This window comes from Aspergillus fischeri, genomic scaffold, assembly GCF_000149645.3.
Source record: "Aspergillus fischeri NRRL 181 1099437636252 genomic scaffold, whole genome shotgun sequence".
Classification (NCBI taxonomy): Eukaryota; Fungi; Ascomycota; class Eurotiomycetes; order Eurotiales; family Aspergillaceae; genus Aspergillus; species Aspergillus fischeri.
Genome location: NW_001509768.1, coordinates 840668 through 868292, shown reverse-complemented (window position 1 = coordinate 868292; position 27625 = coordinate 840668). Strand labels below are relative to the sequence as shown.

At 50.9% G+C, this 27625-nt stretch overlaps 12 protein-coding genes across 12 annotated transcripts, besides 2 other annotated features; 8 read left to right on the top strand and 4 right to left on the bottom strand.

Annotated features, from left to right (window-relative positions):
• Positions 1 to 31: 31 nt before the first annotated feature.
• NFIA_064720 (glycoside hydrolase family 95 protein) lies at positions 32 to 2266 on the top strand (the record flags this gene model as incomplete). The annotated part of the gene is made up of 1 exon (XM_001263204.1): positions 32 to 2266. One exon carries the CDS (start codon positions 32 to 34, stop codon positions 2264 to 2266), a length of 2235 nt encoding a protein of 744 aa, XP_001263205.1.
• A 630-nt stretch (positions 2267 to 2896) lies between these two features.
• Positions 2897 to 4410, top strand: NFIA_064710 (glycoside hydrolase family 1 protein; the record flags this gene model as incomplete). Its single annotated transcript, XM_001263203.1, has 2 exons — positions 2897 to 4229; positions 4277 to 4410. The coding sequence occupies 2 exons, from the start codon at positions 2897 to 2899 to the stop codon at positions 4408 to 4410; spliced, it is 1467 nt and encodes a 488-aa protein (XP_001263204.1).
• Positions 4411 to 4798: 388 nt separating this feature from the next.
• Positions 4799 to 5245, bottom strand: NFIA_064700 (uncharacterized protein; the record flags this gene model as incomplete). The annotated part of the gene is made up of 1 exon (XM_001263202.1): positions 4799 to 5245. One exon carries the CDS (start codon positions 5243 to 5245, stop codon positions 4799 to 4801), a length of 447 nt encoding a protein of 148 aa, XP_001263203.1.
• A 699-nt stretch (positions 5246 to 5944) lies between these two features.
• Positions 5945 to 7184, top strand: NFIA_064690 (putative acyl-CoA:6-aminopenicillanic-acid-acyltransferase; the record flags this gene model as incomplete). The annotated part of the gene is made up of 3 exons (XM_001263201.1): positions 5945 to 6001; positions 6085 to 6489; positions 6549 to 7184. 3 exons carry the CDS (start codon positions 5945 to 5947, stop codon positions 7182 to 7184), a joined length of 1098 nt encoding a protein of 365 aa, XP_001263202.1.
• Positions 7185 to 7616: 432 nt separating this feature from the next.
• On the top strand, positions 7617 to 8063 carry NFIA_064680 (uncharacterized protein; the record flags this gene model as incomplete). Its single annotated transcript, XM_001263200.1, has 1 exon — positions 7617 to 8063. One exon carries the CDS (start codon positions 7617 to 7619, stop codon positions 8061 to 8063), a length of 447 nt encoding a protein of 148 aa, XP_001263201.1.
• Positions 8064 to 8566: 503 nt separating this feature from the next.
• On the top strand, positions 8567 to 9485 carry NFIA_064670 (cytochrome b561 domain-containing protein; the record flags this gene model as incomplete). The annotated part of the gene is made up of 4 exons (XM_001263199.1): positions 8567 to 8699; positions 8755 to 8789; positions 8868 to 8930; positions 8991 to 9485. The coding sequence occupies 4 exons, from the start codon at positions 8567 to 8569 to the stop codon at positions 9483 to 9485; spliced, it is 726 nt and encodes a 241-aa protein (XP_001263200.1).
• Positions 9486 to 9808: 323 nt separating this feature from the next.
• Positions 9809 to 11362, top strand: NFIA_064660 (putative serine--tRNA ligase DIA4; the record flags this gene model as incomplete). The annotated part of the gene is made up of 1 exon (XM_001263198.1): positions 9809 to 11362. One exon carries the CDS (start codon positions 9809 to 9811, stop codon positions 11360 to 11362), a length of 1554 nt encoding a protein of 517 aa, XP_001263199.1.
• Positions 11363 to 11779: 417 nt separating this feature from the next.
• NFIA_064650 (BTB/POZ domain-containing protein) lies at positions 11780 to 13484 on the bottom strand (the record flags this gene model as incomplete). Its single annotated transcript, XM_001263197.1, has 2 exons — positions 11780 to 12940; positions 12999 to 13484. The coding sequence occupies 2 exons, from the start codon at positions 13482 to 13484 to the stop codon at positions 11780 to 11782; spliced, it is 1647 nt and encodes a 548-aa protein (XP_001263198.1).
• Positions 13485 to 14668: 1184 nt separating this feature from the next.
• Positions 14669 to 16685, top strand: NFIA_064640 (Zn(II)2Cys6 transcription factor; the record flags this gene model as incomplete). The annotated part of the gene is made up of 3 exons (XM_001263196.1): positions 14669 to 15161; positions 15241 to 15775; positions 15839 to 16685. 3 exons carry the CDS (start codon positions 14669 to 14671, stop codon positions 16683 to 16685), a joined length of 1875 nt encoding a protein of 624 aa, XP_001263197.1.
• Positions 16686 to 17839: 1154 nt separating this feature from the next.
• On the bottom strand, positions 17840 to 20415 carry NFIA_064630 (PDPK1 family serine/threonine-protein kinase; the record flags this gene model as incomplete). Its single annotated transcript, XM_001263195.1, has 2 exons — positions 17840 to 18184; positions 18241 to 20415. The coding sequence occupies 2 exons, from the start codon at positions 20413 to 20415 to the stop codon at positions 17840 to 17842; spliced, it is 2520 nt and encodes an 839-aa protein (XP_001263196.1).
• A 2204-nt stretch (positions 20416 to 22619) lies between these two features.
• Positions 22620 to 23451, top strand: NFIA_064620 (uncharacterized protein; the record flags this gene model as incomplete). The annotated part of the gene is made up of 2 exons (XM_001263194.1): positions 22620 to 23225; positions 23290 to 23451. 2 exons carry the CDS (start codon positions 22620 to 22622, stop codon positions 23449 to 23451), a joined length of 768 nt encoding a protein of 255 aa, XP_001263195.1.
• Positions 23452 to 25186: 1735 nt separating this feature from the next.
• NFIA_064610 (protoporphyrinogen/coproporphyrinogen oxidase) lies at positions 25187 to 27065 on the bottom strand (the record flags this gene model as incomplete). Its single annotated transcript, XM_001263193.1, has 6 exons — positions 25187 to 25774; positions 25846 to 26271; positions 26336 to 26686; positions 26756 to 26836; positions 26897 to 26966; positions 27049 to 27065. 6 exons carry the CDS (start codon positions 27063 to 27065, stop codon positions 25187 to 25189), a joined length of 1533 nt encoding a protein of 510 aa, XP_001263194.1.
• Positions 27066 to 27417: 352 nt separating this feature from the next.
• Positions 27418 to 27450: a microsatellite.
• An 11-nt stretch (positions 27451 to 27461) lies between these two features.
• Positions 27462 to 27496: a microsatellite.
• Positions 27497 to 27625: the final 129 nt, after the last annotated feature.

The window sequence follows — 27625 nt, the reverse complement described above, 5'->3', positions numbered from 1 at the left end:
CTGGCCGTTTGGTTGGATATTACACGCCATGATGTCGGAACTCTGGTACCAGCAGCCTGCTGGCAACTGGGAGGAAGCGTTGCCAGTTGGCAATGGCCGTCTGGGCGCCATGGTCTATGGGCGAACTGATACGGAGATGCTACAGCTCAATGAGGACTCGGTTTGGTATGGAGGTCCCCAGAATCGTGTTCCTCGTGATGCATTCGAGTGTCTCCCACGTCTCCGGTCTCTGATCCGAGAGGGAAACCACGCAGAGGCAGAGAAGCTGGTTCGTCTGGCCTTCTTCTCTCATCCCATTAGTCAACGGCATTACGAACCCTTGGGGACTCTGTTTCTGGACTTTGGTCATGCCCCTGAATATATGCAAAACTATCGACGGTCGTTGGATATTGAGCGTGCTACCAGTCGTGTGGAATATGAGCACAAAGGCGTAAAGGTTCGACGGGAAGTCATCGCCAGCAACCCGGACGGTGTCATTGCCATTCGAATCCAGGCATCTCAGAAAACGGAGTTTGCCTTGCGGCTGACTCGAATGAGTGAGCTGGAATACGAAACAAATGAATATCTTGACGATGTCACGGCAGAAGACCGGACAATTACCATGCATATCACCCCTGGTGGACACAAGAGCAACAGAGCTTGTTGCATGGCCAAAGTTCGCACAGCGGATGATCAAGATTCTGTCACTCAAATCGGAAACAAGCTGCTGGTCAATGCTCAAGATGCGCTGGTGCTGATCTCAGCGCAAACCACTTACCGTTGCGACGACATAGACAAGGAGGCTTCTTCTGATTTGGAAACAGCTTTGCTGCACTCTACTGACGAGATCTGGGAGCGACATGTGAACGACTACCGATCACTCTATGGTCGCATGGAATTGCACCTGAGTCCCAACAACTGTGACATGCCAACTGACAAGAGAATCAAGAACTCGCGTGACCCTGGTCTGATAGCACTCTACCATAATTACTGTCGCTACCTGTTGATATCGTGCAGTCGGAATGAGGACAAAGCTTTACCAGCGACGCTACAGGGCATCTGGAATCCGTCTTTCCATCCAGCCTGGGGATGTAAATACACGATAAATATTAATCTGCAAATGAACTACTGGCCGGCAAATATCTGCAATCTTTCCGATTGCGAGATGCCGCTATTCTCTCTACTGGAGCGAGTTGCGAAATCAGGAGAGGAGGCAGCACAGACGATGTACGGCTGCCGTGGCTGGGTCGCTCATCACTGCACCGATATTTGGGCTGATACTTCTCCTGTAGACACGTGGATGCCAGCAACTCTTTGGCCTCTAGGAGGTGCTTGGCTCTGTGTCCATATCTGGGATCATTTCCGTTTCACCCGCGACAAGGGATTCCTCCAGAGAATGTTTCCAATTCTGCAAGGATGTGTGCAATTTCTTCTTGATTTCTTGGTTGAAGATGCATCTGGAGAGTACTTGGTCACGAATCCGTCACTGTCGCCCGAAAACACGTTCTATGATAAAAATGGAGAGCGCGGTGTCCTGTGTGAAGGCTCCACCATTGATATTCAAATTGTGAATGCCGTCCTCAGCGCTTACCTGAAAAGTGTCGAAGAGTTAGAGATAGAGGCCAAGCTTGCGCCCGCAGCATTAGACGCCCTGCATCGACTTCCACCCCTGCGCATCGGGTCTTACGGGCAACTACAAGAGTGGGCTTCGGACTATGCGGAAGTAGAGCCCGGGCATCGGCATGTTTCCCACCTGTGGGCCTTGCATCCTGGAGATACCATCAGCCCGGAAACAACGCCCAAAATAGCCGACGCCTGCTCGGTCGCGCTGCACAGACGTGAGACCCATGGAGGCGGTCATACGGGCTGGAGTCGCGCATGGTTAATCAATCTGCATGCACGATTGCTGGCAGCTGAGGAGTGTGCGAAGCACGTTGATCTCTTACTGGCGCACTCAACCCTGCCGAACTTATTGGACACTCACCCACCGTTCCAGATCGACGGTAACTTTGGCGCCGGCGCAGGTATCCTGGAGATGCTCGTTCAATCCTATGAGGAGGGAATCATTAGGCTTCTTCCCGCTTGCCCGAAGGCCTGGAGCTCTGGGTCTCTTCGGAACATCTGCGCTCGTGGAGGGTTCAAGTTAGATTTCAGCTGGGAAAACGGTCAGATAAAGGATGCTGTTACTGTCTACTCGGAATTCGGCCGTAAAACAGTCCTTTGCTTTCCTAACAATGGACCTCGGATCGAAATCCAGGGCAGGGGATATCATAGGATTCAGCCTTGACTTCCTCACTGTGCGTGTGCCTATATGATCGTCAAGAAGCTGGTCTCTTTAATCGTAGTAATGATATACAATCAGAAATCTAGGCACTGGCAGCTGGCACATCCTGTCCGCCTGCCTTCACAGGCACTCCCAGAGTCCCAAGGGCCAGGATGGCTTCCCAGGTGGGATGGAGCGCCAACCACCATGATCTGTCGCCTCCCCAATCCTTCTATCACGATAAGACAGCGTAGCGTTATTTAGATCCGGTCGGGGAATCAGGTGCATCGTCCTCACTTCGATTGACTTGTAAGGTTTCAACGACTGACCTAATGTATGATACATCATTTATTCCCCCTCTTTGGAGACCCCACTTGGTCGATGCCCAGATGGATTTATCCAGCAATAAAGAGACAGAATGGTGGAATAGATTGGCCAATTAACGAGCTAAATGTTCCAATTTAGCCGGATATCTTTATGACAGCAAGCAGGCCTGATCGATTAAACCTGTCAATTGTCATGAGAACAGTGGACGGAATCTGGTATTCAATCACCGCTGAATTAAGCCTTTCATCTACGAGTTCTTCTGACCTGGGTCTATACTGGCTTAGACTATCCAGAAACAGACCACTAAAAGATCTGGGGCGACAAGACATGGACCTGCAATCCGTTCAAGATCTCAAAGGGGTCTTGAGGAGCGACTTTTTCCATGGTTACGCCACCGCGGCGGCCCAGGTGGAAGGAGCTTGGAATAAAGACGGTAAAGGCCAATCAATCTGGGATACTTTTGCGCACACACCTGGTAAGGTGAAGGACGGAAGCACTGCCGACGACGCGGTGCGTTCGTACGACCTGTACAAGGAAGATGTGGCGCTTATGAAGTCGTATGGGGTCAATGCATACCGCTTCTCACTCTCTTGGTCTCGAATCATTCCTCTTGGAGGGTGCGACGACCCCGTCAACGAAAAGGGGATTGAATACTATTCAAATCTCGTTGACGAGCTGCTCCGTAATGACATCACACCGTTTGTCACCCTCTTCCACTGGGACACACCGCAAGCCCTGGAGGATCGCTATGGCGGCATGCTGAACCAGGAAAAGTTCGTGCCGGACTTTGTCAATTACGCTCGTGTTTGCTTCGAGAGACTCGGCGATCGCGTCAAGCATTGGATTACATTCAATGAGCCTGGTGTCTATACGCTGGCTGGATATGCAGCGGGCGTCCACGCACCGGGTCGCTCTTCATTCCGGGACCGCAACGAGGAGGGCGACTCGTCCACCGAGCCATTCATCGTTGCGCACACGGAGCTGGTCGCCCATGGACACGTGTCCCGTCTCTACAAGCAGGAGTTCCAGCCCCATCAGCAAGGGACCATCGGCATCACGCTTCACGGGAACTGGTCCGAGCCATGGGATGAAGCCGACCTGCTGGATCAAGAGGCCGCCGAGCGCGCGCGAGAGTTCGAGATTGCCTGGTTCGCGGACCCGCTCTACAAGACGGGTGACTATCCGGCCTCGATGAGGGCGCAGCTGGGTGACCGTCTGCCCAAGTTCACGCCAGAGGAGTCGAAGCTGGTGCTTGGGAGTTCCGAGTTCTACGGCATGAACTCGTACACGTCCTTCTTCGTCAAGCACAAGACCACGCCTGCGGACATAAACGACCACAAGGGGAATGTGGAAATCCATGATTTTAACAAACAGGGTGTTCCTCGAGGCGAAGAGAGCGACACGGAGTGGCTGCGAGCTGCCCCCTGGGGCTTCCGAAAGCTTCTGAATTGGATCTGGTCTCGGTATCAGATGCCCATCTACGTGACGGAGAATGGCACGACAGCCAAGGGCGAGACAGCGCCTTCACCCGGTGTTCTCAACGACCAGTTCCGCATCAGGTTCTTCGAGGGGTATGTTGGGTGGGCACTGGCTCGTGCGGTCAAGGAGGACGGGATTGATATCCGCTCCTATTTTGCCTGGACATTCACCGATAACTGGGGTAAGTTTTTTGTCTGGTCTCAAAGTGCAATGCTGAAGATGGTACAGAATGGGCCGCGGGCTATACCGATCGGTTCGGGTGTACCTTTATCGACTTTGATTCACCGGAGAAGACTCGGTACCCTAAGCAATCTGCTTATTACCTTGACAAGCTGTTCAAGCATTTGATCAAGGACTCTTAAGTGTTTCCACGTGTCGATGGAGGAATAGACCTTTGCACACTGAATAGGGTTGAATGATGTATGACAGATATTGGAAGACAGAACTCAGGATACGTACAGTCATGGAATGGATGCATTTACATCTCACAAAGCAAGCGGCTATTGTACAGAACCAACATTGCCATAGTCTTGCCATTCAAAACTCACAACGCCGATATTTGCCCAGGGCATATCCGTACCAAGCCAGTCACCCATCCCGCTATACCAGACAACGCCAGCAGATCAAGTTGATCGCAATTTGACAGGCGCTTGCAGACAGTGTCAGTCTTTGTCCACCGTCGCAAGAAGATAAACTCACAATCCCACAAGACGCCAAGGAACAACAGAACCAAGCCCCAGCCTGCCTGCCTCAGTTCAAATAACGCGGGATCCGGCCCACGTTCCGCCGATCCTCATCCGAGCGACGCAGTAAAGGCACCTCGAAACGCACATGAAGCTGACCACCCTGACCCGCACTCGCACTGGCACTGGCACTGGCGTTTGCATTCGCATTCCTCACCGACGACCGCAAAATCGAGCTAGGAAAGTACGCAGTCGAGGGCTGCCGCTGACCAGCGGGACGTTTCGTGAGCGGCGCAAACTCGCGCAGGAACATCTCCCATGGATCCTCGGGGACCTTGTCGCCGTCGCGGACCCTGCCTTGGAGGACGCAGAGGCGGTACATGTTTCTTTCGAGGTTGATCCAGTCCACGCCGTAGGGTTTGTGGGTGATGCCGGTGGAGACGTCGGTGTTGGACCAGAAGATGTGCGAGAGGGAGGTTAGGATCTTCTGGCGTTCTTGCTCTGCGTTGGCCATTTTGGATTGTTGATTTAGAAGATCGGGTTGGAAGAGATGTGGTCTGAGTGTAGTAACGGCAGGCTGAGTCGAGGAGATGGAGCTGGTAGAGAAGTGTTACAGAATTTCTGCAGGCATGGTGTTGATTATTGAGGTTTGTATGCAGTGGTTGTGAGGAGGAGGCAGGAGGGAGGCGTTGTAGGGTGATATGGACGCGAGGCTGGACGCGAGGTGCGCACAGGGTATCAACAAACATGAGGTAGTGAATGCTGTAGGGCTTGGATAGGGCATAGCGTTGTTTGTAGTTGTGTGCGATGACAGTGAATAATAGTGATGGATGGGGGCCATATTCGCGTTTTGGATTATACTAGACATAGCGTGACTATTATGGATGACTCAAGATGGGAGAGAGGTAGGCTTCTCAGAAATTCAGGTACCAATATTAGTCATTCAGGTGTCAGAACTCTTTGCAAGTTCAAGAATAATGATGAAGCTATAACGCTGTCAGGTAAGTATACATAGACGACCAACTATCTCCGAACATGACCCGAATCAGCATATGACAGGGGTCTCGGAGAACAGCCCACCAAGTGAGGGGAAAACTACTCCGAATCCTATAAATCTTGGAGTTTCCATCTTTTTCCATCATGAGACTGCTGATACCAGGCGTTGAAGCTCTCGTGGTATACTCATACAGCCATCTACGTGCCGTTCCTCACAATGCAGCTTCAGATTAAAGAACCGCCCAGATTGGAGCTGAAGGGTTCTCCAAGAGAAGTAACCTTTTCTCAACACTTTTTTTCGGTTACATCTACTTGTTTTGCTTCTGCAAAGTAGGAGCTGACTCTGGTCACCGGTAGATCGGACTTGAACATGGCCGAATCCTATCACAGCAGATCCAGGACCAAATCAAAGTCTACGAGGCCATGTTCATGGAGGCCTCCAAGATGTCCTGGGATGCTGTCAGAAACCTCGCCGAGGAGTTTCGTGAATCACTGGAGAAGAAACTGCCCGACATCTACGCGGAGATGCAGGGTATAGCAGAGGGAGCGGGGTTGGATCTTCTCGACATTGTGGCGCTGAACTGTCGAAGTGAAATTGCCATGGGCAGTTTTAGCGATGGCTGCACAAGTCTATCCTGGAAGAAACATGACAATGGACGAGTCCTGGCTCAGAACTGGGACTGGGCTCCCGCTGCGGGGAAGAATATCGCCATCATGTCAGTCGAACAGCCCGGCAAACCAAAAGTCTTTATGGTTACCGAGGTTGGTCTACCCTCGCAGTTTGCATTTGACAATATGGACTAACACTGATATTAAAACAGGCCGGAATTGTTGGAAAGATCGGATTCAACAGCGCAGGTGTAGGCGTTTGCCTCAACGCCATTCGGGCGAAACCGTGCATCAGTTCAAAAATCCCCATCCATGTGGCGCTCCGCCTCTGTCTTGAGAGCCCATCTGCCCAGATGGCGGTCGAAAGGGTCTCTGAGCTAGGAGGTATAGCTTGCAGTGTGCATATCCTAGTTGCAGACAGCACAACCGCAATGGGACTTGAACTCTCGCCATTAGGAGATGTGTATCTCAAGGAAGATGTGCTGGGAACTGTCACTCACACTAACCACTTCATCGAGAATCGGAACGTAATTGAGCCCCCATGGCTCTCTGGCTCTCCGATTCGGCTGGATCGAGTCCGTCAGCTCCTTCGTGAGCTAATCAGTGGCGGAATCTCCAGGTCTCAGATCACCCCGGGTCTCCTACGAGACAAGATCTTTTCGGATACTTTCAATGCGCCTCAGGCTATCTGCTGCTCAGAGGATCCTAGCCGGGGTCCTGCAGTGCGATCTAAGACCATTTTCAATATCATTATGAATCTGGAGAAAGACAATATCAGCGCGGAACTTGTCGTTGGCCGACCAGGTTCTGGGGAGGAGACTGCCGTGATACGGATGCCTTGGGCATAACAGTGTCGGATTGTGGTTTTAAGAACGATGATGTCTTCTCAATTTCTCTGGCTACGTTCCGTTCTCATTTGGATTTACTCAATGATGCGCTCAATCTCGCGTTGTTTGTTCCAAAATAGGTCTGAATGTCGTAAGACATATATAAGTAGACAATGCATTGCGCAAGACAAAAATGGCATTCTCAACTGTTCCATAGTGCATAAATTTTGAGACACTCTGCCTCTAATTGCATCAATGAACGCATCAAATGAGACAGATGCTGTCCCAGATGAAGACGAAATGTTTGTCCTCGTCAGTCTATATAATGGCCTTGACTTGCCCTTGCAATGGCTTCATTATCATCACCATCTGATTCTCATCAGTGATATCCATTCTTCTTCGAACATCTCTTATTGATATAATTCGACCCCGTTCTTATCTCACAATATCAAGATGTCTACCTACCAAGACACATCCAACGAACGCGACGCCCTCCTGGCCGCCCTCCTGGAACAGACGGACCTACTGAACGCGCACCCTGAAGAGGCCGATATCATCAGCAAGGCGATGGATGACATCGAAGAGCAACTTGCAGCCTTGGAACAGGAGGAATCCCAGGACCTCCAGGCTGGTCTATCCCCAGCACTCGAGACGTTTACTAGCCCTCAGCTGCAGACTGATGGATTCTCATGCCCCCCGAGCCCCGGTGGAGACGCTGATGACAGTGACAGTAACACTGACATGGATGATAGCGACAGTGCTGAGGACGAGCTGAACGACCATCTCCGTGAGAGATTCTGCAGCCATGAGTGCGACCATGAGTCGTGCCGACTTGCCAACGAACATTGGTATGGTTGCAAGTCCCAACTCCAGGATGATTGTGATCGCGAGGATGCTTGAGACCAATGCTGATCTTGTCTATTAAACGTTTTCTAGGACATCTTTTCCTGTTTTCTACTTGTGAGGTTGAACTTGTGTTCTGTTAACTATGCAGCAGATCGAAGACGATGAGGTTGTTGAATTCAGCTTCGGTTTTGATTTTATGGTTCAGTTCTGGATCGCTTGTGATTTAGTTTGGGAGTAAAATATCGAATCTATTTCGAACCTGGTATAAAATCATCGATCTTGAATTTCTTGTCCTGTAGAATCGGCTGGTGTGCGTAGTGGCGTGTAGGAAACTTCCAGGTCCATCGATTTTCCTCCGTCGTTACTCTTCTCCGCATGCATTGGCAATCGGCCCCCTTGAATTCGTCATAGACTCTCCCAGCCTATTATTATAAGCTGCAAGCATCTACCCATCAGACTACCGGCTGAATCTCTTATCTTTCTTCAATAACAAATATCTCCGTACCTCGAAGACCTTCTGGAAGACGCTCACCGACTTCTGCAGTAATATCATACTCATGGCCTCTGCCACAGGAGTCCCTCAAGAACATCCTCAGACCATTGAGGCCAGAGAAGATGAGCCATTATTGGGTGGACCAGGTGCAGTAACGCAAAGAGATAGCGACCCTATTTACCGCAATTTAATCAAAGGTATGCACTGCTGAATGTGAGGTTGTCTGGCTTGATACTAATTCATCTGCTGCAGGGACTGCCGCTGTTGCTCAGTGCGGCATATTGCTTGTAAGATGACCCTATTCAAGCTAGCATGGGCTGCATGCCTGTTCCTTGGCTGTCACTGTGATTGACGCGGCTTCCTAGCTTACGGCCCTCGTCTGGGCTGGCATCTTCTCCCATCCCTTGATCTTCTTTTCTGCTCATCCGGTACGTTGACCGTAGCACCGAGTTCTAGATGATACTATGGGAGATGCCTAATTTCTCTAGCTGCTCAACTCCTCCGCTATACTTCTCCAAGTACAAGCGGCTCTCATCCTACAGCCAACCGCAACGCCGCAGCAGAAGCTCCAGGGCACTCGAATCCACTATTCTTTGCAAGCTATCAGCCTGGCTGCTTTCGTCACCGCATTCACCATCATCGAGATTAACAAGGGCGATCATCCGCGGCTGACATCGCCGCATGGTATCTTGGGACTAATCACCTACATCTGCATCATCCTTCAAGCACTGCTGGGACTTGTTCAGTATTTCTTCCCTGTCACGGTCCTTGGCAGTGTTGATGCGGGCAAGAGACTGTACAAGTACCACCGCCATTTTGGATACTCGGTGCTTGTCCTGGAACTGGCGACGGTGACAGCGGCAACCCAGACGACGTATAATGTGGCTGTCCTGCACATTCCGCTCTGGGGCGTTCTTGTTGCAGCGGTGTTAATTGTCGCTGGAGTCGGTGCCAGAATCAAGAAGCACAAACTGGGCTTCTAGAGTAATTTTCCTTTCCAATAATATGCTAGGAAGTCCGAATAAATACGCATAGGGAACAGGAAATGGCCGGCCTGGATATCAATGGGAGGGGTTGCCCACAATATATTCCTAGCACCAGACATATATAATCTGTATCTAATGGAAATACAGAGAAAATACATGAGGGAACGCACCGTATATGTAGAAACGTTGGCACCAAGACCATAAAAGTGCTAGAATGCGGATTTCCCGAATTAGGCAAGGCGGCGACCTCAGCTCTTATCTTTTTTCCTCCATCGGCCCATATCTCCTGCGCATTTATAACTTCACGTCCGCGGCCTGCCATGGCGTCGATTAAATCACCGTACATCTGCCTCAATTGCAGATTAACGAGCAGAATCACCCGACGCAACTTCGCCGCGTCTGCTCGAAACTCGGAATTGCTGCGCCCCGCAACCGCTCCGAAACCCACCCCCGACATCAAACATATCCGCCAGAACGCAGAGCTCTACTCGAAAAACAGCGTGGATCGAAATTACCCGGCACATGCTGATTATCCCTACAAAATCCAAGAACTCTCGGAAGAAGCAAGGCGTCTTGATCAAGATCTCAAAGCGCCGCGGTCCCGCATTAAGCAATTGGAGAAGACCATAGCGAATCTTGCGGCATCCGCTCGGCAAGATGGCGCATCAAGTGCCATTGAGGGAGAATTGGCATCTCTTCGGTCAGAGGCACAACGATTGAAGGATGAATCGCTTGCAATGAATACCCGGAGAACAACCTGCACCGAAGAAATCCAACGGCTCGCCCTATCCCTGCCGAACCTTTCCTCCCCCGATACCCCCGTTGGAGACGACCCAAAGCTCGTCACGTACATCAATTTCGACCCTCAATCTCCGCCAGAATGGATCAGCCGTCCAGATCTGTCGCGGTCTCATGTCGCTATTGGCACCGCGCTAGAACTAATCGATTTTACAAGCTCTGCGACCACCACAGGCTGGGGCTGGTACTTCTTGATAAACGAAGGAGCGCTGCTGGAACAAGCGCTGGTTCAGTACGCCCTCAGCGTGGCCCGCAACCGCGGCTGGAAAGTTGTGTCCCCGCCGTCGATCGTCTACTCCTACATCGCTGAAGCGTGCGGCTTCCAGCCCCGCGACCAGCACAACGAGCAGCAGATCTGGGCCATCGAGCAGAGCGACAAGGACAAGAGTAAGCCCCAGCGCTCTCTGACCGGAACAGCCGAGATCCCTCTGGCAGCCATGTACGCCGGTCGCGACCTCGACGCCTCCTCCCTCCCCCTCAAACTCGTCGGCGCCAGCCGCTGCTACCGCGCCGAGGCAGGCTCCCGCGGCGTCGACACCAAGGGCTTGTACCGCGTGCACGAATTCACCAAGGTAGAACTCTTCGGCTGGGCCGACACCCTCCCCGCAACCAGATCCTCCGACGACCTCTTCACCGAGCTCCTCGACATCCAGACCGAGATCCTCACCGCCCTGAACCTCCCCTGCCGCGTCCTGGAAATGCCCACCACAGACCTCGGCGCCAGCGCCAGCCGTAAACGCGACATCGAGGCGCTCTTCCCGTCCCGACTGCGCGCCCCCGGTTCCGGCAGCGGCAGCGGCAGCTCCTCGCCTGACCTCGAGTCCGGCTGGGGTGAAGTCACCTCCGCCTCGATCTGCACGGATTACCAGAGTCGACGGCTGGGTACTCGTGTGCGCGGAGGCTCGGCGAAGGAATCTCGCTTCCCGCACACCGTCAATGGGACAGCGATGGCCGTTCCGCGTGTACTGGCCGCAATCCTGGAGAATGGATGGGATGAGAAACGGAAGGTGGTTGTGATTCCGGAGGTGCTGCGGAAATGGATGGGTGGGATGGAGGTTATTGGAGAGAAGTCGTAGATTCCATCGGGCGTTTCTGTCTCCGGTGTGTATCATGCTGTACAATATGTAGAACACGTTGGTTTGGCGCTCGTAAATATAAACTTTTGTTTACTAAAGGAGAAGACCAGGTTAATACTTCGAATGTATTACAGCCTAACTAAGCTAATGAACAACTTCATCACACTACGCCTGGAGATCAAACAGCACGGGATAAAGCATTGCCTTTAGACCGGCAAACCAACGAAGGGAACGAACTAGAATCAGATGGCATAATATAGCAGGGGGTATCGTGATCGTATCGACATGACGAGAAACAACAGAACAAAAAACTCCGCCGTTTTCGCGTACATAAGCGGCCGTGTCATTATTCATTCAAATCAAATCATATCAGAAGCAAAAGCGCGTATAAGCATCATTATTCGTTATCGTCACTTCTCAATCCCAAGGGATGTCTTCGTCCTCGACTTTCGTGCAGGTGAGATACGGCAACGCGCCGAGCGCCGAGTCGCCCAACTCGGTACCCTTCAGGTCCAACTCCAGAAAATTCCTCAGGAGCGGCTTGACGATCTCCCGGGCCAGTCGCTTGATTTCGTCCATTTTACGCTCGAAGCGTTTGAGGACGTCCCGGGTGTAGAGCGAGTCTGCGGATGGGGTGGGGTGCACTTTGAGGAATTTCTTGAGTTCGTCGTGCGAGAGGTAGGCTTGTGTCGAGGGGGAGCCTATGAGTCGGTAGACCTGTGCTGGGGTGAGAGGGGGCGAGGGAGGAGGGGCCCGCGATGTGGTTTCCTGGGTGCGATGGCTGCGGCTGGTATTGTTGCTGGCGCTGGCGCTGATGTTTGCGCCTGTGGCGGGCAGACGGTTCGTCGAGGCGTTTTTGAGAATCGGAGCCGGCGGAGGAGTGGTGTTGTCCACGAGCCACTGGCGGAACAGGGAGACGGCGAGCCAGTCGAGATATGCGTTTGTAGGGGTGACGCGCTCGCCGCGGGAGGTGGTGAGCGTCAACCGCAGAAGCTTCGAGTCGACGCGCGCCCTGAGATCTTCGAGATCCTCGACTTTGTCCTCGATGATGTCGAGAACTGAGTTCGGGAGCGGCGAGTACGAGCCGTTGCGAAGGTGCGGTAGAGCCGCGGGCCACTGGCCCACAACGTGAATCAGTGCCTCGGAGAAGATGACCCGGCTGCGCGCGAGGTATCCCAACTTGAGGTAGCTCGGAGGGTATTTGGCAATCTGCTTAAATAGTCGAGATCCGAATCCGAGGAGATGATGGTCTACGCGAGGTCCAGTAACCGCCAAGGCATCGTACATGTCCGCAAGCGCAAGCAGAGATCGACACTCGGCATAAGCAGTCGCAATGTTGACACTATTGAGAAGAGGAGGATAGTTGTAGAACAGGCGAAACAAATTGTCATAGTCACGTATAATCGGATCCATCTCCACAGCTACTGCATTTGCTGTGTGAGGCAGGTTGACCACGGATTGCATCCCTGCTAGATTTGCCATTGATCGGATGAAGCCAGTTTGCGCGCTCGAGGGTTTGGTCATCGACGGTGGATAGTGGACGGCATCGCTCCCTACGACGTTGGAGAACGTTGGCTGCTATATTCTCATATCATCGTCAGTTGTTGGACTTGGTATCAATATTGTTCAGACTGACCTTTTGGACAAGTATAGGCTCTTCGTCTTCCGCCTTATTTTCCCAGTCCAACTCGTATCTCCACCTCCGCTTTTCTGGGTGAACTCCGCATGCGCCGCTCTCTGATTGCGCAAGGGTTGATCCGTTGGATAGCGACGAGTTATCCTCGCTGATCCGGGACATTACCCCCGTATCGATGTGCTGAGGCCTCGCTGTGCCCTGTCGCGACCATCCCTCGCTCGTACTGGCCTCGAAGAACCCGGAGCATTGTGCCAATATCAATCGATGCAAAAGATAGCGTCGTTCCTGTCCACCGGCGCGTATCACTATCTCAACATCACCAGTGTGGGTGAAGATTGGAAAATCGTTCTGCGGCTGATGAGAATGACCGCCATGATGAGAACGACTCGAGCGATGGCGGCGACCGCTATGCGAATGACGCGACACAGAAGAGGGCGCGCCTTGCATCGGCGCAGAGCGATCAAGAACTTGGGCTTGAGAGACCATTTCAACTGCGGAAGTGGAAAAAGGCTTAATGATCATGGCCTCCGATTCAAGCTCAGCTTTCAAGCGCTTGGGAGACCACTAGGCGACGGACACCAGAGAGAGGGGCGTGCAGTGTTCATTTAATATTCGATAGACCCAAAGCAATCTGGTTCAAAACAGGGAAACAAAGGGATTGACTGCTTGATAAGATCGTGCTAAAGAAAGTTAACCGCGTTTGTTGTGATTTTTAGTGGATTCATTCCCCGCTGCGATATGTTGCGCCCCTCGTGGAATGGATAAGCCGAGTGACTTCCGAGGGGAGACTAAGGTGAGACTAGAGAGTATCTAGATAGACGATGCGACCCTGAAGGTCCCGGACAAAGAGACCATTAGCAAACTTCAGAAGCTGAAACAAGAGACGGAAGCAGTACTCCGTAGCAGTCAAGCGGCAAATATCCACACAGGAGCACAACATCTAGAAGTACATACGTCCAGGTACCTACTTGGTAGACTGCGGACTATGGAGTATCCGTACCATGGAGGACCGCCGACTCCACAACACAGTGGGGTAAATTACGTCCCTTATTTTCTTTTACAAAATGAACAAGCTTCCAAGCATAATCATACGGAATTAAGAATCTTCCTACGATATCATTAAGGTTGATGGCGGTACCTACGATATACCCGGGTGGATTGAATGAATGTACCTCTATTAATAGGTACCTTTAGGTATCTAATACCGTAATTTGTGTATTGAGGTGTATGAAACAAGGCCGGAGTTTTGATCTAACCCGTTTCAGCGTAAACTGCCTAACTAGTTAGTCATAAATGATGACTCATCCGATAGCCTCAGCAGTTAGTTAGTTAACTAAACTATCGATACCGAAATATTAATCGTCATTGTCCCCAAACTCCTCCTTTCATGTCTCCGTCCAGGCGTCGGATAATCCGTCATTTCAAACAAGTGTCCTGCGGAACATTTATTCTTTAATATTCTTTAATTGAAGTGACAGTCTCGTCCACCTCAAGAGATGGTTTGGTGGTTTGAGAAAGCGTACACGGCCTTCGACTTTTCCTGACACCCTGCTCAATTATGGCGAGTGTCATGCTCGGATATTCTCATCTCGGTTGTACAGGATAGCCAGTCCGTCCAGTATTGCATAAGGTAGCCCTACCAGCCGCTAGTCTATGACACCTCTCAAGTCATGACCAAAGGTTGTTACACCTGCCGTCGCCGCCGCATTATCTGCGACAATGGCCTCCCCACTTGTCGAAAATGTCGCGATGCGGGGAAGGAGTGCCTGGGATATCGTAAACCTCTTGTATGGGTCAAGGGTGGTGTTGCTAGTCGAGGAAAGATGATGGGACGCAGCTTTGATGATGTCATGGGTGCTGCAGAAGCTCAAAAGACTGATATCCACGATGCGAATACCACGCTCGCCGACGGTGCGATACCACCGCCCACCACGGAAGCTCATGCTCCAATTGAATCGGACAGACTTGCGACATGTAGGGCGGATGAAACGCCAAGTGCGTCAGATGTTGGTTCTATCAGTGAGGCTGTAATAAGCACCGCTGGCGGCTTGGTCTCCACACAATGTACTACTCCTGCCGCTATCTATATCCCGACGCCTTGGGGGCTGGTGGACCCTATGTTGAAAGACCTCAGCCCGCTGTCGAGGTTCTACATCCTTCACTGTACGTCATCAACCCTTCTGGCCTTTCGTGCCTTCGGTAGCAGAATGTGGACCTGTCTAACAATTCACCGCCTTTTTAGTCAACCAGCATCTAGTGAGCTATCTTGCGCTGTATTCCGATGTCCGAAATCCGTACCGTGATTTGACCTTCTTGGTTGGCGATTCCCCTGTCCTCGCCCATGCTCTCGCTGCCACAGGGGCTCTGCATCACGCAATCTTGACAAACCTTGAGTTCTCATTACCCTGGTCCTCAGACACTGCGGGAGATGGCGGCACGGCGCTCTCTCTGGAAGAGGTGGAGCGAGCTGTGATAAGCTCCATGGCCAGGCGACCTTCTTCCAAGGACTATGAGCACTTTCTTGTCTTTAAGCAACGCGCTCTTCGTCAGCTTTCGCGTGACATCTGTGATCCAATCATGCGTAACGATAACCGGACATTGGCAGCAATTATGGTTCTCGCTCTCATGGACGCTATCGAGTCAGGAGACGGTGCTTGGAAGTATCACTTGGAAGGAGCGAAGAAATTGCTCAAGAGCCGGCAACAATCAGAGTCTCCCACTCAGGCGCAGGGCATGATGAACTGGCTGGACACCTTTGCCATTGATGGTTGTCTCCTGTAAGCCTTCCCGCTTCCTGATCAATCCATCTACTCGGATAAGAGCTGATCAATAGTTGCCAGAATCCAGCTAATGGGATCCACCCTTGCGCGCCCCGGCTCTCTCACACAGCCTTTCTATTCCTCCACTATGGGCCCAGCGGTTCTAAAGCGTCTGGAAGAGACCTCCTGGGTCGGTTGCCCAGCCTACCTGCTCGAAGTCATCTTCTTCGTCGAGGCTGGACATTTCGTGGCGCCTGGCAAGGATCCTATCTCGCAACACACAATGTCATTTTCCTCGGTCTTTCTGCCCGACGACTCCAAGCCGCTCCAATCTCCCGAGGCCCTCCTTGAACACATACAGGCCTTTGACCCGGTTGCGTGGGCCGAATCAATGCAGACTTGTCTCCACCTCGAGGATCTATCGATGCGCATCGCCCTCGCCACCATCTACAAGGCCGCCGTCTATCTTTACGCCAGCCGCGTCCTCTCCCGCCCACAGTCAGAACGTAGTTCAATGGTTACCACCACGTTCAGACTTCCTCCAGATCACGGCGCAATAACCAACCTCCTCATCCACCAGATTGCACTCATCCCGGTCGCCGATCCACACTTCAAGTGCCTTATCTGGCCCACGTTCATCGCAGGCGCGGAATGCCGCGATCCCGCACACCGCCCCTTCCTTCTCGAGAAACTCCGCGCTCTTTACTACGACATCACGAGCGTCAACGTCCGCAACGCCGCATGGGTGCTCAGCCTGATGTGGCGCAAACGGGATCAACGGCGACAGGAGCGGAACAGGCGACGTGCAGAACAGGACGAGCTCTTCGACAAGTCGCCCCGCTCGCCTTTGACGACTGACTATGACGACGATGATTTTGATTGGATACAAGAACTTGACGATTCACGAATCGATTGGCTGTTTATATAATACCTTTTTTCCTTGTTTCATGAGTACATATTTGCGTATCACGTGGACTGGCTAGTATATAGACATTTTAAATCTAAGAGGGTCGTGAGTTATCGATTTGCGGACCTGGTGATATTTATCTTTAAAGTGTCTATCGTATCACTCTTTGAATCAGTAAGATACAATTGTTCGATTTGTCCAACTCCCTGCAGTGGCAACTAGGAAAGTAATCCTGTAATAGACCAAAAGGGTAGAGCAACTATTCAGACAATAGAGGCCGAACGTCATGTTCGACTATATGATCGCATTGACAAAAGCTATGTAACAGGAACAGCAATGTGTATGGATGGGAAGAAACAGGATTTGAAGGAAATGAGGAAAGGAGAGATATCACCATTTGGATAAGGGAGGACGGATTTGCATAGAAGAAGGGGGAAAGAAAAGAAGGATCTTGAGAACCAAAAAAAGCCCGCTCAGTGTAACAAACCGAATGGTATAATAACAGAAAAGAAACCCGAGGCAGCAAAAGTGCGAAGGTAGTAGCCAATATTCGGAGAAGTCGTCCACTTGCAAGGACTTATTCTGTTCCATGATCAAGCCGAAGCTCGACCAGGCTTTAGAGTCCTTTTCCCGTATATAGCTCGGGAGGTCGGCGGAGTAGAGTAGGTATGGCGGAGAAGAGAAGTCAAGAAAAGGAGGTAGATGAGAAGAGAAGAGAACAAACATCAAACAGTACGACGAGCGACAGATGCATACGCCTGCCCATCTAGATGCAGCAATATCGATTCGGAAAACACGCTCATCATTGCAGAAATGCAATATCAAAGTAGATCTTTCAACCAGACAAAGGGAAGTCTCACAGTTGTGAACAAAAGAGAAGCTATGGAATGATCAAAGGGGAATATACTGCTGGAGAAGGCCATGTATGAATCTCGGATATCCACACGTCGAGCGAGACAGGCCAAGCAAGAACATGTATAGCGTCTGCCGATATCATTTCGGAGATTGTCTATGATTGGGTCGAGGGGAAAGAGGCGACGGAGGTCTGAGGGCTAATAGCTAGGCAACCGGCTCGAAAAGCAATAGGACCGACATCAGAGAGCAAACCCAATGAGCGGGGCATAGACCCTTCGAGAATGATTGATAATGTCACCATCAATGATAAGAAGAGCTGCTCAGAAGACTGCCGCCAGGCCGTTCTTAGAATGGCGTCTGCTAAATCTTTTCCGCCCTTTGACTGAATCCGAGTCGTTAGGCTGAGGTTTGACCAAGGTTGCCCGCCCAGACGGGCCGCCCTCGGATTGAAGCTCCGAGCTTCGATCCAGTGTGTTAGCGTGGCTGGATAATCCAGAAGACAAATCTCTGAATGCCTCATCAGAGTACGACCCGTTGCTCTGTTGAGCTAGAGCCATCTCTTTCGCACGGTCTAGCGTATCCACCCATTCTTGGACAGACAACGCGGTCGCACCCATGGTACTCGATGACGGCTTTGGATCTTCAAAGACGAGATGTTTGTCGCGCTGTACGCATGAAACTTAGTAGAAGAAGACTTGAAGGGAAGTAACGATGAGCATACCGTATCCACAACCCAACATGAAAACCCTTTCGAATCCGTCGCACTACGATACGACGTCCCCTGCGCGAGCAGAGAAACCTCCATCTTGGCCTTCTTGTCGTCCCCTCCCGCTGCAGCCATGATGATCCGTCCTGAGGAAGTGATCATAACCAAACGCTGCCGCTTCTTTGTCGTACTCCCACCGAAGAAGCGCGAAAACTTTTTTGGCGCTTCGACTTCACTGCCCCCATTCTTCGAGACAGGACTATGGCCGGCGGGAGAGCTAAGGACCATCCAGTTTCCCAGTTTGAGTATCCTTTCGTTGGTCTTGGTCAGGACAGGGGACCACTCAATATCAAGTTGACTCGGAGGAGGCAGTTCTGTTACCAATCTCGGCACTACTCGGGCGTTGGAATTGGAAGCGTTCGAAGGTGCCGTGGAGATAACGGGGGGGAAACTGTCATTGTCACCACCCCCATTAAGCTTGATGGGCTCACGAGGTGGAGGCACGTACGCCTTGAGACGGGGTGCTTTACGGGTCCATAAATCCGAGCCCCAGTTCACCCCTTGGAAAAACTCATGGTTCTTGATATGTTCAATCGGGAGACGCCTAGCCGGCTCAAGGACCAAAAGGCGCTCGACGAGGTCTCGAGCAACCGTAGGGAAGCCCACAGGAAACTCGTACTCAAGCGCGACGATTTTTTGAAAAGTCAGGTACTCGTTCGCAGCCTTGAACGGAGGACGGCCGGCCAGGAGTTGGTAGATGATGCAGCCAAACGCCCACAGATCACTAGCCTTGCAGGCATTCTTGTCCGTCAAAAGCTCTGGACTGACATACTCTGCCGTACCGACGAACGAGCTTGCCCGCTCATCTTCCGGGATCTCGGAGGAGTCGAGTGGTGGCATCCCACTTGAGTTCTGATCGGTCTTCCTTTGATTGTTAAGGATTTTTGCCGTGCCAAAGTCAGTGATTTTGATGTACATTTGGCTGTCCAGAAGAACGTTCTCTGGTTTCAAGTCGCGATGGATAACGCCGCGTTTGTGCATGTAGTCGATTGTGTCCAGAATCTGAGCACCGTAAAACCTGGTGCACTCTTCATCAAAGGTAGTCATCCGCTTCAACACTCCTAGCAATTCGCCCCCCTTGCAGAGATCCAGCACGAAATACAACGAGCGCTCATCCTGAAAGGTGTAGTAGAGTCGGACAATGCCGGGGTGTTCTGTGAGTCGATTCAGTGTGTCCTTCTCGATGTTGACGTATTTCACCTTCTTCTCCTTAATGATGTGACGTTTGTCGAGAATCTTGATCGCATATTCCTTCAACGTCTGACGATCCGTCGCTAATACGACAGTACTGTATGAACCCTCTCCCAATGTCTGTCCGAAGGAGAAATCGCGGACCCCTTTTTTGATATACCGCGCGACCGGCTTGCCATTAGCATCAATTTCTTGCCGGACGGAGACAGCTGCACCACGCTCTTGCCAGTCTTCACTGCTCGTTGGCGGTCCATTTTCCATGCCGTAAGGTGACCCGGACAGTTGTGAGGCTCCTCCGCCGCGTGCGTGAGCCCGTGAGGACTGACGCATTATTGGCCCATTACCAGGGGCACGATGCGCAGACCGGTAAGAGCGGTCACTGTGACTGTTATCGCGCACCGGAACCCCAGCTTGATAGGCAGCAGAACCACCTCGGGACTCTGCACGTGCTAGACTTTCCGACGCGGAGGAGGCAGCAGAATCCGTACGAATACGATAGGAGCCTTCGCGGGCTAACGTCGAGGAGGAACCGTTCGGATAAAAAGCGGATAGAGGGCGCGAGGAGGAGTTCGGAGGAGGATGTTGCTGCTGCTGCTGTTGATGTTGCGGTGTATAGGGGACATATTGCGGAGTTTGGTGCTGTGGTAGGTCCGAAGGAGGGAGAAGGAAGTCGTCGGAGGTTTTGGAGTAGTTTTCAGGAAATGAGGGGATAGGAGACTCTTGATCGTGCTCGTTCGAGGTTTGTATTGACGCCGATCGCATCGTCGACTCGCGCTCTAGGTCTGGAGCTGGAGCTGGAGCTGATTCTGCTGCCGTGGTTAAGGTACCGGCGCCCGGAGTTGGAGTCGATGTATCCTCAGATGAATGCAAAGAGGAATCATCTGGATTTGCAATCCGTAAACCCCCCAAGGACTGGGAGAGACTCAAATCCCCGTCCATGATGGGCACGGATGGTGGATGGCCCGTTACGGACCCAGGTTGCAATGGAGAAAGAGTGGTAATGCGAATCGGGACTCGAAGGGGAAAGCTTCGATCTAGGCGGAGGTAGCAAAGAAGAGAGCGATTTAAAGTGGAGTTGCTGAAGCCACGGACACCGTAGCGGCCTCAAGGAGGAAGAAGGGGTTGTGATTGATGGTCGAGAGAAGGGAAATATTAGTCGCCCGTTTCGTTAGTGAATGGACTTGGAGAGGGGTGGCCGACGGACTATGGCGGCGGTCGGGGGAGTAGTGGGTGATGCATGATACAGCCAAAGCAACCACGAGAGACGAAAAGGGGGCGCAGCTGGTCGATGTTGATGAAGACAAAGCGAGGAAACGAAGGAAACAGAAAGAGTAGCAATCAACAAGATTGGAAACGGAAGGTCGTAAGCCAGAGAAGTGAGAAAAGTGGTTAGAGGAGGGGACTAAAAAGATAATAATAACAGGTACTCCGTAGCGATGCAGCGGAAGAGGCTGAGTCGAGTTGGGGCCCAAATGAGGGAGATTGGAAGACAGCGATGACAAGACAGAATAGAAAAGAATGCTGGAGACTGAGGGTCTCTTGTAGATAACGATCTTATTTTCGAACCTTGAGATGAACTTGACTGGATTAATTTGCTACCGTAATTGCGCTGATATAGATACCTACTGTCGTTTTGGCCGTGCCTGATATAGATTGATGCCTGAGATATCAGGCATAAAGCATGATGCCACATTCGACTTGACGTATGCAGTGTGCAGTGGATAGCTATCTCATGATGTGCACTACATGCAATCTCTCACAGTGAAAGTATTAGACCTCATTCTAGAGTGGTTCTATCAGGCTATGTCATTGGCAAGCACGTTACCTACTAGCAAATTGCTCTATATTCTCCGTAGATGAAGGGTAACTCTAAACTATATAAATAGCTGACCACGAAGATCGACTCCGCGGCTCCTTCCCAGCTTATCTATATATCGCGATTGGGCTTTCTGCATTTGACAAGTGGATTCAGGTAAACAAGTGTCACGGACGGATTCATTGCACTTTGACGGGGAGTCATCGTCTTCGTCAATATTCTTGACATGGCCCTTCTATTCTGTGATCCTCCTCCGTTTTAGAGAATCCGCCACAAACCGTCATGATCCGGTTCAGACAGACATCCATAGTTCTCTCCGAGAAAGACGTTCAATATCACCTTGAAAGAACGATTCTCCGCCAGAAAGCTCGAGTCTTCCAGCTGCCCCAACCGCACGTACATCGTCGTGCCGTGGACTGTGATGGCGCAGCTTTCATAGACTCGAGAGCTCCCTTCATTGACTCTATCTCAGACAGTGAGGAGCAAGAGTCGATATCAAGTTCAATATCCGACACGAATAACGACACTAGCTTGTTGCAGGAGAATATCCAGGCCATCCATGGCTCATCTCCCTTGCCATCAAATGACAAAGAATCCCAATGTGGATTACAGGCATCTGAGATGAAAAGAACCACCGTGTTGCAGGATCTGAGTGGGAAGGAGAAACTAACAGATAGACTTCGTTGCAATTGCAATCAGAATTCCTTAGTTAACGGCAATCTCCATATGACAGACAGGACTGCAGGGCCGCATCAATATACTGACTGTTTCTGTAGAGCCAGTATGCTAAATGAGTCTGTTAGTTCACAAGCTTCTTCAAAGGATATAGACAAGTTATGTCTTCCATACCGACAGTCGAGGTCACAATTATTGGCAAGGGCTCCGTGTGACCTGACTCAAGAAAGAAGACCTAGAGTGTTCCGGACCTCACAGGACTTCACCAGCTCAAGCTTTCACCACGCAAAAACATGTTTGCTTGACCTTGACCCTCGAGAAAGATTCTCACATTCACTTCGACTCTTGCGTCAACGCTCACTTACTGCCCCAAGGCATTCCCGTTATCCTGAATCTCTGGATTCTTCCGACGATCCTCAACCCACCGACTCTTCTCAAATTGGGATTCCAATTAACACGGTTGATCTGAGACTGCAACCATTGCACTCAGTCAGCTTTCCTGCAGCTCATTACGTTGATAAAGAGGTGAATTATCCAAGAAGCTCGATGGAAGACTACTCGAGAAAACCGAGCGAGGTCAACGGACATCGTCGGGTCCAAACCCTCCCAAACGTGAGTGTGACTACGCCCGGATTAACACGTTTGAATTGTGATGTCTCATCAGAAACAGGTCCAGAACAACAACACCGACGATGGCATGCGTGTAGCCGGCGCTACAAATGCCCCAGTGGCCTCGAACGAGCATAAGATACCCGAACATGGTGAGCAAGGACCAAATCCTGGACCACCTTCAGCGCAGGGCGAGAGCGTTGGGGATATTTTTAAACGCCGCATGAAGGACCATCGTCGCTTGAGACGCTGGAAGGCTTGGTTTGAGGCACAACAGATCTTCATAAATACTACTGGGCAGCAATTTGCCGCAGAAAACCAAGGACAGGGGCCAGTCCTTGTGCCAGAACCCGCTTGGTTGCATCGACAGGCGGCTCTCATGGGACAAGAGGCGGTTCGCATAGCACAGCAAGTGCCTTATATGGAACAGCAGCCGAGCTTTGGGGCACAGACTGTCTTGACCTCTAATACGCCTCAGCATGGCAATCAAGTGGCAGGCACCGATGAAAATCGTATGCCTGCTCTAGAGGAAGCCCTTGATGGTACAGATCCGCCACTACTCGCAAGCTCCAAGCAATCTCTTGCAGAGTACCTGATCTTCAAGAAAAGACCATGTCCGAGGCGCAGAAACTCTGAGCCAACAGATATTGTGCGTCCACTTTCTATGCGGTCTTAGAAGTCTGTGTTGCTAACCTGTGGCAAACAACAAGAAGAATATTCTTCATCTCACGGCATTTGAAAATTCAGCTGCCTTTCGCGACTACATCGACGCTACCACTGCCGAGTTGGATGATCCGTTTGCTCAGGATGACGCTACCGATTTTGGACTCCTTGCATTGAGAGACAGGCCTGTTGCCGAATGGGGCCGTGAGTGAAAGAGTATGCATCAAACCAACATCTGATTTATGGAGGAGTGTTCAAGAGTTGGTATGGCCTATGCGAGCATCCAACTGCTGCCTTAACAGTCACCGTTGAATTGTCCGACGAAGCGGAATACCGAAGTCCGCAGAAGCAATGCCTGTGTTTAGTAAATTGGCGGCGTTGTTGATCGTCCCAATCCCATCTTTACACTGCTGGCCTTTTTATGTTTCGTGCATCTTCCTCAAAACATCGATTTTAGTTGATTGAGTGAGATGCTGGGATATGCATCCATAGACTTCAGGCTGTCATATGGAACAGCAATCCTAAATGTGAACTCCCGAGATCACTGTAAGAATTAGCTTTTCCTACTGTAAAACTTAGGTCCCTTGGCTTCAGAATCTCACATAAGCAGAGTGACACCCAGTAGAGATTTGATACGTGTTTCGATCTTTTCCTGTATAATTTTGAGACACTGCTTGGGGTCCAAACTGTTGTCTACAGAATTAGATATTGCCATGAGTTATTTAGAGACTTAACCATTAGACCCGTCTCCATACTTACGCGTCCTGTATCCATGACTCCAACGAATCATCGCGAAACCCAGAGTCGCCATTCGCCACAGACTGACGGAGACTTGAAAGTGAGACTGTAGATCCGCCAAACAAGCTTGCCTTCTGGAGATCAAGCTGTTTCCATTTGGGGAATAGACTACCTATCTTGAGACTGACCACCCGTCGTGTTTCGTCCTTGTGACAAGTTGACAGGCTGAACAACTGATTATATCATCGCCCCTGGACGCGTGTTGCTCACGGTCATAGATCCATGGGCGATGCCGTCGGGGCAGCGGATTCTAACGTTATTTTGGTCCAATCGGGGGCTTATGCAGATTACGGAGTGCATCATTGGCTAGGTAGCTACCTTACCTTAGAGCACGGGTTATGTCACAGGTCGCAGGATGCAGTCTTCTGGCTTGCGAGTTTCTGATGACTGAACTGATATCTGTCTCTCTATGTGGCGATCGTAATCATTTTCATTTATGCGGTATTGCTGATTGGAGTATGCTGTATCTCTCAATTGTGGCGTCAGGATGGAACTGGGTAAGTACGTACTGCATAGTAGAGAAACTGGATGGCAATCATGCTGATTACTGATTGGTTATTGTATAGATACTGCGTGAAAGAAGTATTGTGGATTTGCGATAGCTGGAAAAATGGGTATACCTCATGGTGGAGGCCACTGGAAGATGTACTCTTATCCTATCTTTCACAAGCCCAAAGCGCCAGGACTGCTTTACAGATGAGATTCAGCGCAAAGCAGGCTGCTTCGAGTTGATAGAATTCAGATATTAGTGATATATTGTAGCAGAGCAAGAAGTCTTTAACAGGAGCAGCTTTATACCATAGAATCACCTCATGCCAAACAAGCCAGTCAAAGAAGGATCAGAATGATCGAGTTCATCAGAATAAAAGGTAAGGTATATAATAGATGCGAGGCAAGTCTAATAACATAATTTATGTCTGAGAAATGGTATAACAAGAATGGTAAAGGAGCAAAGGTGGTCGGAAGAAGAAAATAAGGTGATTCAAAGAATGAAACGCCAGCAAAGAAGTTCTCGGACGTCCCGAATTAATAGCAAAATGCTCCGTTGTTCCCAGTCTCGCCTCTAGAATTTTCCCGTTGAAGACATCATTCGGTATTAAGATTGACATAGTTTGATCAAACCATCATGGTACATGAGAAAGGAACATTTTACTGGGCCTTGCTCTTGGCAAATACCTGTGCACCGTCCTCCAGACGTCTTTCAGTGTTCTGACGACCGTTGACGAAGTCAGGGTAGTTGAGAGTGAGCTCAACAGCACCGTTGACAATGTTGTCGACGGCTTCGACACCCAGCATGAAGGAGTGGTCCTGGTTGCCAACCTCGTAGCGCCAGCTACCGAAGCGGCCACGAGACCAGATGTCCTTGTCTTGCAGCTTGGGCAGGATCTGAGTGAGAGCACCCTCACGCTCCAGTGTGGGGGTAGGGTAGCCGTGGTCGAAGCGGCGGTGGTAGGTGGAGACAATCTCATCGGTGGGCTTCAGCATCTCGGTGTTGACGAGACCCTGGATGCAGTCGGCCAGAAGAGTCTCCTGGTTGACGGGCTTCATAGAGGATTCGGAGACCTCCAACATGATAGACCAGTAAGGGCCCTCCTTAGCCTCAGTGCTCTGGGGCTTGGAGCCATCGGCAAGCTGCATGGTGGGAAGCTTCTTCGAGGCCTCAGGCTGGTTGTAAGGGGAGTAGTTGGAGAAGATGGTGGCACGGTAGAAGGGGCAGTTGTCCTCGGGGAAGTAGAGCTGATGGTCCATACGTTAACACGAAAAACAGAGGCTTAAAAATGGAAACTGGGCCTGTAGTATTGACTTACCCAGCACTTGTCACCGATTCTCTCGGGGCGAGAGCCACGAATACCAACACCAATGACGTGGGTGGAAGAGTAGAAGAGCTGCTTGGTGAGACCAACGAGCTCCTGGTCGTTCATGGCCTCGGCCAAGAAATCAACAGCCATGGTGGAGACAAGCTTCTTGTAGCCGATGGTGGTGCCGTCCTGCAGCGTCACCGTCTTGTTGTTGGCATTGACCTTGGTAACCTTGCCCTTCTCACCGAAGCGGGTCTTCTCCTTAGGGAGAGTGTTGGCCACGGCAATCCAGATACCACCAGTACCGCCACGAGCGGGGAAGCGGAATGTAGCGTTGGGACCCCAGTTACCAGCGGTCTTGCCGAGGATAACGTTGGTCGTCACGGCCTTGAGGTTGGGAGCAGCAACACGCTCACCGAGCCAGGCGCATTGCATCTAATTCCCATCAGCCTGTTTGTTCTCAAATGATGACAATCCGATGCCCGATTTTCAAACGTACCTTGGTAGTGGGCACAGCCCAGACCTTGAAGTTGTAGGGCCTCATGAAAAGGTCGGCGATACCGGTGCCCATCATGCGAACAATCCACTCGTCAAAGGTCTTGGGCTTGGTGTTGGCGACACGAGCCTCAAGAGCGGCATCGATCATGCCATCGATGCACTTGACCTGCTCCTCCTTGGGAAGCATGGAAATGTTGTTCTGGAAAGGATAGGGGACCCATTGGCCCTGGCAGCGAACGTAGGAGATACGCTGGTGGGTGTACCAATCATCCTCCTTAGGAAGCGCCTCATCAATGCAGTCGTCGAAATACTTGTAGTGGGAGAAGATGACGTGACCACCGACATCGTAAAGCTAGGAATTTATTAGACCGTCTGTCTCGAATTCGGGATCAATTGATTGTCCTGTCAAAGGTAAACGTACGAATCCCTCGGGGGTCACATCGGTAGAAGCAAGACCACCAGGAGTCTCGTTGCTGTCAATAATCATCCATGAGGGGCCATCCTATTGTCGACATCAGCTACGCGATCAATTGCGCTGCGAAATCGGCATTGAAGGACGTACGATCTGGTTGAGACGCTTAGCAGCACCAAGACCAGTAGGTCCGGCACCAATGACGAGGACGTCGACGGAGCTGGAGGGAAAACCCGCGAGGTCAGTTTCACCGCAAGAAAACAACGTACCCCTGAAGAGCTTTGGGAGGGGAGAGTTCTTACATATCGGGGTGGGTCATCCTGCCTTGTAGGATATCCTGGAAGCTGGGAACGCGATTCAAAGTTCTGCGAGCGAGACTAAGCATAGAAAATGCCAAACTGCAGGAGACTGCAGAATATAAAGGAAAGCAAACGAGAGGGTTTGGGATGAAGACAGGAAGACGGTGAGAGAGAAGGAGGGGAGGAAAGATAGGTGTATCACAGAGCGGTCGGGAGAACGAAACGTGACAAACAAGCTGTGGGGAACGCCTGTTTCAAATTAAAGTCCTGAGGCCAATCAATAGTTAAAGGCCCCAGCAGTGGCAGATTGTACCTTAGTTGAGCCCTGAAAGGGGGAGGGGAAGGAAAAAGGGGAAATTGGCCACCATCCGAAAAGATAATAATATTAAAAATAATAATATTAAATATGCATTATTAAAAAAAAAAAGGAAAAGATAAAAAAAAAAGAAAATATCAAAGAATTATTTTAGAAATGGTCTGGAAACGACTGGGGCAGATAATCCACGGTTATCAGCAATTATTGTTAATCTACTTTTCTGGACCTATCTTAAGTGCCATCGCTGCCATGAACCCTACTACT